The sequence below is a fragment of the Bos indicus x Bos taurus genome, chromosome 15, assembly GCF_003369695.1.
Source record: "Bos indicus x Bos taurus breed Angus x Brahman F1 hybrid chromosome 15, Bos_hybrid_MaternalHap_v2.0, whole genome shotgun sequence".
In the NCBI taxonomy this organism is placed as follows: domain Eukaryota; kingdom Metazoa; phylum Chordata; class Mammalia; order Artiodactyla; family Bovidae; genus Bos; species Bos indicus x Bos taurus.
In genome coordinates, this window is record NC_040090.1 from 39573964 (window position 1) to 39584371 (window position 10408).

At 39.6% G+C, this 10408-nt stretch overlaps 1 protein-coding gene across 1 annotated transcript; it reads right to left on the bottom strand.

The window, feature by feature from the left end:
• Positions 1-317: 317 nt before the first annotated feature.
• On the bottom strand, positions 318-1983 carry LOC113905037 (olfactory receptor 5P3-like). Its single transcript, XM_027562075.1, has 2 exons — positions 1072-1983; positions 318-359 (listed from the first exon to the last, which is right to left on the bottom strand). The coding sequence occupies exons 1-2, from the start codon at positions 1981-1983 to the stop codon at positions 318-320; spliced, it is 954 nt and encodes a 317-aa protein (XP_027417876.1).
• Positions 1984-10408: the final 8425 nt, after the last annotated feature.

Genomic DNA, 10408 nt, shown 5'->3' on the forward strand with positions numbered 1-10408 from the left:
TCTGGAAACTATTGAACATATTTTTGAGAATAGATCCCTGCAAGGGAAGAGCTAAGCTAAATGGAGCTTTCAGATATCCTCTGAGTTAGCTTGCTGAGACTCACCTGCAGAGATATTGTGGGAAGAATCCTGTTGCTCAGATCACAAAGCAGCAGAAGCTTTACAACTACCAGCATTACTGATTTCTGTCCTTAGATTATCTGTACATCATGGATACCATCTCTGTCAGATGATAAGATTATGCATAGCAACACTGCTCTTTATTTCCCACTCAAGGAGTTTCAGGTGCTTCCAGCAGTTATTTCCAAAGACTACATTCAAAGAGCACAGAATTTATTTGAAAAGATTTGTACTTGTAGGTGTTGCAGGAAGGCGGACCCCTTCCAGGGCCTGAAACTGGGCTCTTGTCTAACACTCAGAAATGAATTGTCCAAGGAAACACATGTGCTGACAAAGCAAGAGATTTTATTGGGAAAGGGCATCCGGATGGAGAGCAGTAGGGTAAGGAACCCAAGAGAACTGCTTTACCGCGTGGCTCGCAGTTTCGGATTTTATGGTGATGGGATTAATTTCCAGGTGGTCTTCTAATTCAGACTCTTCTAATTCAGAGTCTTTCCTGGTGGCGTACACATTGCTCAGCCAAGATGGATGTTAGCGAGAGGGATTCTGGGAAGTGGACAGACACGCAGTGTCTCCTTTCGACCTTTCCCGAACTCACCACCACAGGCTTATTAGTTCTGTATTTCTTATCAGGATCTCCTGTCATAAAACAACTCAAGCAAATGGTTATTATGGTGCCTGGCCAGGGTGGGTGGTTTCAATCAGTGTGCTTCAAACCTTTTTCTTTTTTTTTTTGCTAATGTTCCTATCTTGGTGAATGCACATTTATTTTTTTTACACTGAATTTTTTTCTTGGAATAATGTAATAAAATTTGTGAGTCTCGAACACTATGAATATGCACTGAAATTTACTTAGTGTATTATTTATTCATCTGCAGGAGAAGTCTTCATTACACAATGTTTATTATTAAAAATAAGATTACTTTAGGACCACCAATGTGTTCTAGCCATTAATTTTGTCATGGCCTCTTTAACCTCCTTGTTTCTGAGACTGTAGATGAGGGGGTTCAACATGGGGATTATGACTGTGTAGAACACAGACACCACTTTGTTTTGTTCAGCTGAGTAGCTGGACTTGGGCATCACATAAATGAATGTGATGGTCCCATAGAACAGAGTAACTGCTGTGAGGTGAGACGTGCAGGTGGAGAAGGCTTTGCGCCGCCCCTCAGTGGAACGCATCTTCAGGATTGAGAAAAGGATGTAGATGTAAGAGAGAGCAATGATAAACACAGTGGCTACAATAATTGAGCCAGAAGAGATGGCTGGAATTATTTCAGAAGTAAAATCATGAGAACAAGAAAGTTTCCAAAGTGGTGAATAATCACAGAAAAAGTGATTGACTTTATTTGATCCACAAAAGGACAGGCTTAACAAACAGCCAGTGAATGTCCAAGCATTCACACACCCACCTAGATAGGAAGCCCCCACTAAGAGAATGAAGATTCTGGGGGACATGTGGGTGGAGTAGAGCAGGGGCAAGCAGATGGCCGCATAGCGGTCATAGGCCATGGCAGCCAGCAGGAAGCACTCAGCTGTCCCAAATGTGACCACAGAACAGAGCTGAGCAACACAACCAGCAACTTGGATAGAAGTTCCTTTCCTGAGGAAGCCCATGAGCATGACAGGTGTGACTGATGAGGAGTACCCAATGTCCACAAAGGCCAAATGGCAGAGGAAAAGGTACATTGGGGTGTGAAGCTGAGGGCTGCTTCTGATTAACATGATTAAGCTGATATTACCCATTAAGGTAACCAGATAGATTCCCAAAAACACAATAAATAAAATGGCACAAACTGTAGTATTCTCCGCTAACCCCAAAATAATGAACTCTGTCACAGTTGTATAGTTTCCAGTCCCCATCTATACTGAGAATGGTGCCCACTGAAAGAAAAACAAGTGGATATTAGAAGAAAATACTATACTCTGCATACTTAGTTTTACAATAGCTATATAAGAAAGTACCAACATATATACTCACGTGTAAATATTTGGGGGAAATGTTTTCACACATGATATCTTGCATAAAACTTGAAAATATAGATATTCATTGATATAAGGCCAGGAATACTCAGAAAAATCTGTTTTTTTAACTTAACACATTCAAGTCACATTTGCATTGTGTAGTTGGTTTAGGTGGTCCACGAGGAATAGATTCATGTGAGCACATCCTAGAGATGGCCACCAGACACTATCAGAGACCCAATAACTATATCTTCTAAGCCAAAGACATGATGAAAGGGAGTAGAAATGCTGGAATGGGCCAGGACCCATGGAAAAGAACAACTGTTCAAAATATATGAGGTATCACTTGTATGAAAGAGGATGAGCAACTGAATTTAAACAGGTATCACAGTTTTCAAGCACAACAAATATACAGGAAGTTTGGACAGAGGCAGGATGTAGAACAAGGTGCTCAAACCATGATCAAATCAACCTGGAGAGACTGAGCTTTGGAAAAGGAGATGGTATCATGTCAGGATCAAGTTATCTGATTCATGATAGTGAGTCAATCCAGGTAAAGGGAACCAGACACATTGATCAGATTACTCCAGAAAGATTCCACAAGTGCCTGAGACTTTGCATAACCTGGGGCAATGGCTGTTAGCAAAAAGGTTCCAGCTTCCTACTTCCCACAGGTACCTAGCCCCATGTGAATAGCACCTGTCTGTGAAAAATCACATCTTTAGGTCAGCTTCTAGGAAACTCTTTCCCTTATCAACTTGTTTGAGAAAAAAAAAAAAATGAAAAAGCAAGAAAAGCATGAGAGCTTTCTCACCATCACAGAATGCTAAGCTTCAAAATGCAGCCCCATCCATTCCATCTCTCTCATTTTATAAAGTTAGAAACTGAGATCTAAAGAAGTTGGGTAACTAATTTTAGGTTAAATGTCTTTCTTACAACTGAGCTGAAGTCAAATTTCATTCCTGGAGCCTTCTAACTCATTACCACATTGATAAAACACAAATATTTTCTATACTTTCTAAAGAAGAACATAGAATATCAGAAAGTAATGTTCAAAATTCTCCAAGCCAGGCTTCAGCAATATGTGAACCGTGAACTTCCTGGTGTTCAAGCTGGTTTTAGAAAAGGCAGAGGAGCCAGAGACCAAATTGCCAACATCTGCTGGATCATCAAAAAAGCAAGAATTCCAGAAAAACATCTATTTCTGCTTTATTGACTATGCCAAAGCCTTTGACTATGTGGATCACAATAAACTGTGGGAAATTCTGAAAGAGATGGGAATACCAGACCACCTGATCTGCTTCTTGAGAAATCTGTATGCAGGTCAGGAAGTAACAGTTAGAACTGGACATGGAACAACAGACTGGTTCCAAATAGGAAAAGGAGTACGTCAACGCTGTATATTGTCACCCTGTTTATTTAACTTCTATGCAGAGTACATCATGAGAAATGCTGGGCTGGAAGAAGCACAAGCTGGAATCAAGATTACTGGGAGAAATATCAGTAACCTCAGGTATGTAGATGACACCACCCTTATGGCAGAAAGTGAAGAGGAACTAAAAAGCCTCTTGATGAAAGTGAAAGTGGAGAGTGAAAAAGTTGGCTTAAAACTCAACATTCAGAAAACGAAGATCATGGCATCCGGTCCCATCACTTCATGGGAAATAGATGGGGAAACAGTGGAAACAGTGTCAGACTTCTTTTTTTCAGGTTCCCAAATCACTGCAGATGGTGATTGCAGCCATGAAATTAAAAGACGCTTACTCCTTGGAAGAAAAGTTATGACCAACCTAGATAGCATATTGAAAACAGAGACATTACTTTGCCAACAAAGGTCCGTCTAGTCAAGGCTATGGTTTTTCCTGTGGTCATGTATGGATGTGAGAGTTGGACGTGAAGAAAGCTGAGCACCGAAGAATTGATGCTTTTGAACTGTGGTGTTGGAGAAGACTCTTGAGAGTCCCTTGGACTGCAAGGAGATCCAACCAGTCCATTCTGAAGGAGATCAGCCCTGGGATTTCTTTGGAAGGACTGATAGTAAAGCTGAAACTCCAGTACTTTGGCCACCTCATACAAAGAGTTGACTCATTGGAAAAGACTCTGATGCTGGGAGGGATTGGGGGCAGGAGAAGGGGACAACATAGGATGAGATGGCTGGATGGCATCACTGACTCAATGGACGTGAGTCTGAGTGAACTCCGGGAGTTGGTGATGGACAGGGAGGCCTGGCATGCTGTGATTCATGGGGTCACAAAGAGTCAGACACAACTGAGCGACTGAACTGAACTGAACTGATATTTGGTTCATTTATATGTTCAAAAAGTTTTTCAATTACATTAATACATTAATAATATAGGTAATATCTTTACTCTTAAAAGGATGACTTTGAAATCTAGTAATTCATATAAATAAATGGCTACAAGGTAATGGCAACTCTGTGAGGCAGATGATATATGTACTCAGTGCCCCGATACAGAAAATTGATGTGGTCATGTGTTCAACTGGACTATTAGGGGTCCTTGGTAGGTAAGAAATCAAATTTAACTAGAATTTCTTTTGGAGAGCAATAAAAGAGATAGGTATGACATTTGAGGGTAGATGCAAGTAGAGAGTGAAACCACCATTATTTAAGCAGAGCATTTAAGATGAATGAGTACATGAGATGGGCAAAGCCAACAAAAAAATGTCAGGCCCCCAGGGAAATGCTTTCATTATTCTACTAAAGAGAATGAGCTAGAAAGACAGGAAATGGTGATAGTTACAGTTTGAGATGCTTAAATGAGATTAAAAGCTGCAGTTATTGGCAAATGACACTGTCTAGTAAATCTGACAATGGAGTGACTGGATACAGTAGGGAGAAAAAGAAGATCTTTGGAGGGAAAATCAAGAAACTAAGGGGCCATAATGTTCAAAGGATCTTCTCTATGAAGATATTAAAATTACAATTCTTGTCCATCAGGAATTGTGACAGGGATACCATTAAGAGAGATAGGGCAAGCCAAAGCCAAAAACTTTCCAAGGATGAGGAAACATAATGCTAGTTAGCAAAAAGGTGGAGGAGGATAAGGAGGATTGGTTATAGAGGCTGATGATGTAAACTCAACTATAAGCGTTTGTAGTCCAAAGAGAAACAATGCCTGTAAGTGCCAGTGGAGGAGAAGGAATACCAGCCTCTACCAGGCCCAGGGGTATTAAGAGTAAGAGAAAAAGCATATGTCTCTTGAGAAGACTGTAAAGAAAAAAAAAAATGTCCTCAGGATTAGCAAAGCATTAATACCTATAGAAAAGAAGAGTGAAGAGAGTGGAATGCTCTAAAGAGATACTGAAGACATGAGATTTTGTTGATAATCGTTAAGTATAAGAAACATAGGAAAAAGGCTACAGGAGTTAAAGAGAGGTGGAAGCAGGACCTCTTCATTCAAGAGAAAATAAGGAGACTTAAAAATAACCTTTCTTAACTCCAGTAGAATGGAGTTAATGTTCAAAGACCAAGTAAAGAAGATAATTTGAAAAAATAATGGATAGATATTATTATGTTGTGTTTAACTGCTGAATGAACAAAAAAGGTAATGAAGGCTACTCCCAAAACTGTGGAGGAGGGGTAATAGGGAAAATCAGAGCCTATTTAGAATGTCAGTGATGGCATGGACCAAAGCATTGTAAAGATATGCCATGAGCTTTGCAGCCATATAGGCCTGGAATCAGATTCTAGCTTTACCACTGATTATCTATGAAATCTTAGACAATTTTTATAAGTTTTCAACCCTTCATTATTTATTTGTTTCTTTAAAAAGTACTTCACATGATTCTTGTGTTAAATAAGATGATGTATATAATAATACGAAGTACTGCTCATAGAAATAAGTGGACTTAAGAAAGGATTATTTGCTTGAAGTAACCCACATCTTAAGCTCTAATACAAAAATGAAAAACAAATATTATTGTATCAATAGAAAAGGAAAATTATTACCTGCAGATGTTTGTACCTCAATGATAAGGACAAACGTCAAAAACTCATTGTAAAGCAAGGCTATATTTATGAGATTCGGGGGCTTTGGGGATGTAATCCCTTGAGTACATTACTTGTTTGTGAAAATTCCACTGGAAATCTATCAGGACAGAGAAAATTTCAGGTATACCTGCTCATGTAAATATGTGTCATCTCAAGAATATCTACAAACACTTTTTGTCTGTTCATTAGAGTTTTCAAAGTGAAAACTTTTGATGCATTTCTAAACTAATTCTAACTGTATTGGAACATGCAAGAAGAAACAAAGATACAGTGTAGGAGATGTAATTTCAACTCAAAACAGAAATCCTTCTGGGAAAAATAAGTGCTTGTGTGTGCATGTGGTGGGGGAGGGGTTGGCTATGGCTAGGCAGTGAATATCAAACTAATATGAAAAGAAGGGACTCAGGATTCTCATGGTACTTGGTTTAAAATAGTTAATATAACTTGTGATCACCTAAAATAAAGTGCCCACTGAAGGCAAGTCTTTTGATGATATAATACCCTAGACAGAATGAAGAGTTTCAGAAATTCACTTACAGTGGTGTTGGATCATCTCTTCTAATCACTCCAGAAACCTCACAGAGAATTACAGATTCATATTTGTTAATCCTTTGCCTAAATAATGGAGTGAAACCAAGAGCTATCAATGACTAAGCTGTAATTCCTAGAGCAAACATTGATTCTGTCAGTTGATATATTACAACTGAGTTCAACATCTCTGTAGATATATAATGAGGAATTTAAACTTTGATCAGAAAATAATAGAAACGAGGATATACCTGAGGGTTTTGATGACTCAAATTACCCTGAACCTCTGACTCTCCTGGAGAGTTTGCCAGCCAAAGAAGCTCCTCTTTGCCTGTATGATGAGGCTGCTCCTAACTTGTTTGAGGACACTTCAATGACTTCACCTGAGGAAGTTACCTTTCAAGGTAAATAAAAACTCCTTATCCCTCATCCTTAGTTGTTTCTTTTTCTTTTTCTTTTTTTCTGAAGCTCCCAACATACTCAGGAGACATTAAGTCAAAGCTGAGAATATAAGATTTACATATCAAAGAGTTTTAATATTTTCCAAATTTATTTCATACTAGTGTATAGGAATGGTATAAAGGTACCAAACTGAGGGAAGAATATCCTATTAGAGTATTTGAATTTATAATGTACAGTTGACCCTTACAAAGCAGGGGTTGGGAGCACTGATTTTCCATGCAGTAGAAAAATCCATTTTTAATTTATAGTTGACCTACCTATATGAGGTTGGGTTCCTTAATTCTGCAGTTCTGGATTCAACCAACCATAAGTCATGTGGTATTGTAGTATTTAAAATTGGAAAAAATCTGTGTATAAATGAACTTCCACAATTCAAACCTGGGTTCTTCAAAGGTCCACTATAGCTGTTTGCTTAGTTAGTTAACTAGAACCTAAACTGAAGGATTCCCTGAGTAAGGTGAATTTGGAAGCCAGAAAAAATTGCCTGGTATATGCAGAAGTAATCAAATGTTTGGAAAGATATGGAAAGGTGACCTGAGTGTATCATATGCAGCCCATATGCCTTCCAAGAAGAGTTGAGAAACATCTTCTACCCCACGACACTGAGGAATTCATTGGTGAAGGAACATAATTATTTTTAAGAAGAAATGAAACAGCTATTGTCTGTAGCCCAAAGATGTGGGTGCATTCATGTCAAGTCACTTCAGTCATCTCTGACTCTTTGCAACCTTATGGACTGCAGCCTGCCAGGCTCCTCTGTCCATGGGGATTCTCCAGGCAAGAATACTGGAGTGGGTTGCCATGCCCTCCTCCAGGGAATCTTTCTGACCCAGGGATCAAACCTACATCTCTTATGTCTCCTGCATTAGCAACAGATTCTTCACCACTAGTGTCACCTGGGAAGCCCAGAGATGTGGGTGGGAGATATCAAATGAGAAATAAGATCAAATTTTGAATACCATATTATAAATAATTGCCTTATCAAAATTGGTGTGGTGCTCCAAACACATGTATATTGTTGCTGCCACTCTGATAAGGCAATTATTTATAATTTGGTATCCAAAACATCTGGGATCTTCAGGGGTAGCTAATTAAGCATGGCATTCTTAAAATCACGGATAGACAGCCCACCCACTAATGTTTCAGGCCCCAGAATTCCATTGCAGTTCACCAATCAGTGAGGGTGCTTATAGGAATCTTGTTGTAAGTAGAATTTTGACCTATTTTCATCTCATTGTGGGCCCAATATCACCCTGATTTGTTATACATAAATAACTGAAATACACCTAGGCAACAACTGTCAGAATCTCCCCCCACCCCATTTAGTTTTCCAATCCCTGGAAAAAGGCTATTTCACTGCAAGATCCAAGTGGAGACTCCTGAAATCTACTTCTCCCAGCCAATATAGTAAGTCAAAGGAACATTTCTTTCTTCTGGGAAATAAGAGATAAATACATCCATCAAAGATGCAGTGTAAGACCCTGGAAGTATTGCTGAGGCAGCAAGATCCAGTTTCTGGGGCAGCAGGGTGGTGTCTTTCATGTCCAGCGTGCAGCAGTGGTTGCACTTACAATACATGCCGAGGTCCTAATGTTGAGCAGCAACTCTGGAGGGGTGCTCACTTGCTCAATTCCTTGCAGGGGTTTGGGGCATAGCTTTCACCCGGATACTTCTGTCTTCCTGGTGGCTCTTGATCTGCTGAAAATATAGGGAGTCTATTTTTGTTGCTTACAATTGAAAATTTTCACTGGTTCATATGCATACACTATTAGCATTATTTTTGTAAGTTAGAAATGCATGAGAAGAGCAGCAGTATTGCTCACTGGAACAACAAAATTGATGAGAGTTTTTATTTAGATGGCATTCATTGAAATAACGTGGCCCAGACGGTAAAAAGTCTGCAAGGCAGGAGACTTGGATTCAATCCCTGGGTGGAGAAGATCCCCCAGAGAAGGAAATGGCTACCCAATCTAGTATTCTTGCCTGGAGAATTCCATGGACAGAGGACCCTGGTGGGCTATAACTGAGCAACTAACATTTTCACACTTTCATTGAAATAGCACCATTACATATGTAAATATGATAATAAAAATGAATATAATATAATGTAGATGACATCAGAATAGTGTTAAGGAGAAAGATCTAAACTCTGGGCTCAGATTACTTGTTTCAAATCCCATCTCAGCCACTCACTTGCTTTGTAACCTTGGCCAAGTTACTTAACTCTAAATACTCATGTTTCTCATCTATGTAATGAAGATAGTAGAACTGTTAGATATTAAGTGAGATAATATCTGTAAAAGGCTTAGAATAGTGTCTAACACGCGGCATGTGCTTAGTCACTCAGTCGTGTCTGACTCTTTGCAACCCTGTGGACTGTAGCCCACCAGGCTCCTCAGTCCGTGGGGATTCTCCAGGCAAGAATACTGGAGTGGGTTGCCGTGCTCTCCTCCAGGGGATCTTCCCAACCCAGGGATCAAACACAGGTCTCCTGCATTGCAGGAGGATCCTTTACCATCTTAGTCACCAGGGAAGCCCAAGAATACTAGAGTGGGTAGCCTCTCCTTCTCCAGGGGATCTTCCCAACCCAGGAATCAAAACAGGGTCTCCTGCATTGCAGGTGGATTCTTTACCAGCTGAGCTACCAGGGAAGCCCAACATATGGCAAGTACTCATAAATATCAGATACCATTAATATCATGAAAACAGTAACACAAGAAACTTTTAATTAGTTTTAGCCTCTCAACAACCCACTGAGAAGCACTGGTATAATCCCCACTTGACAGATGAGGAAATAGAAGTACAGGAAGGTTAAGTAATTTGCCTAAGATCATATGATTAGTAAGGGGATGAGTTTGGACTCCAACCCTGAGTAGTATGGTTCCAGAATTTTCACTCTTAGTCACAAAATTATAATTAATTTACTACTGCTACTACTACCTACTACCTGCTACTCTTATTTTTGGTTATCATTGTTATTCAGTCCTACTAACAGCTGACTCTGAAACCATGGCTGACATCATATTACGGTCATGAACAAATATATTTTCAAGCTCATTAGAGCAATGACTTACTTTAGATGTGAAAGTTGTTTTCCTAAAACCAGATTTGGGTTTGGATTAGTCAACTCAGAGTAAATGGTTTTAATGACTCCTTGGGGAGCAGAGCAGCCTTCCCTCATAGACAATTTTAGAGACCATGGCGAGTCTGAAGATTAGTCCAGGGATTCACATCTATATCTGGAACTGAAGCTGAGTTGCAAAATTGAAGACTAGCCCCAGAAGACTCATAGGTGAGACACAATCTCTGCCTCCCCAGTAA

What these genes read in the sequence shown, in the direction of transcription:
- LOC113905037 (XM_027562075.1), bottom strand. Translation starts at nt 1,983, where the DNA reads ATGGGGACTGGAAACTATACAACTGTGACAGAGTTCATTATTTTGGGG. An exon ending in AAGAGGCCATGACAAAATTA is followed by an intron (nt 360 to 1,071) that starts ATGGCTAGAACA and finishes TTCCTGCAACAC; the next exon opens with CTACAAGTACAAATCTTTTC.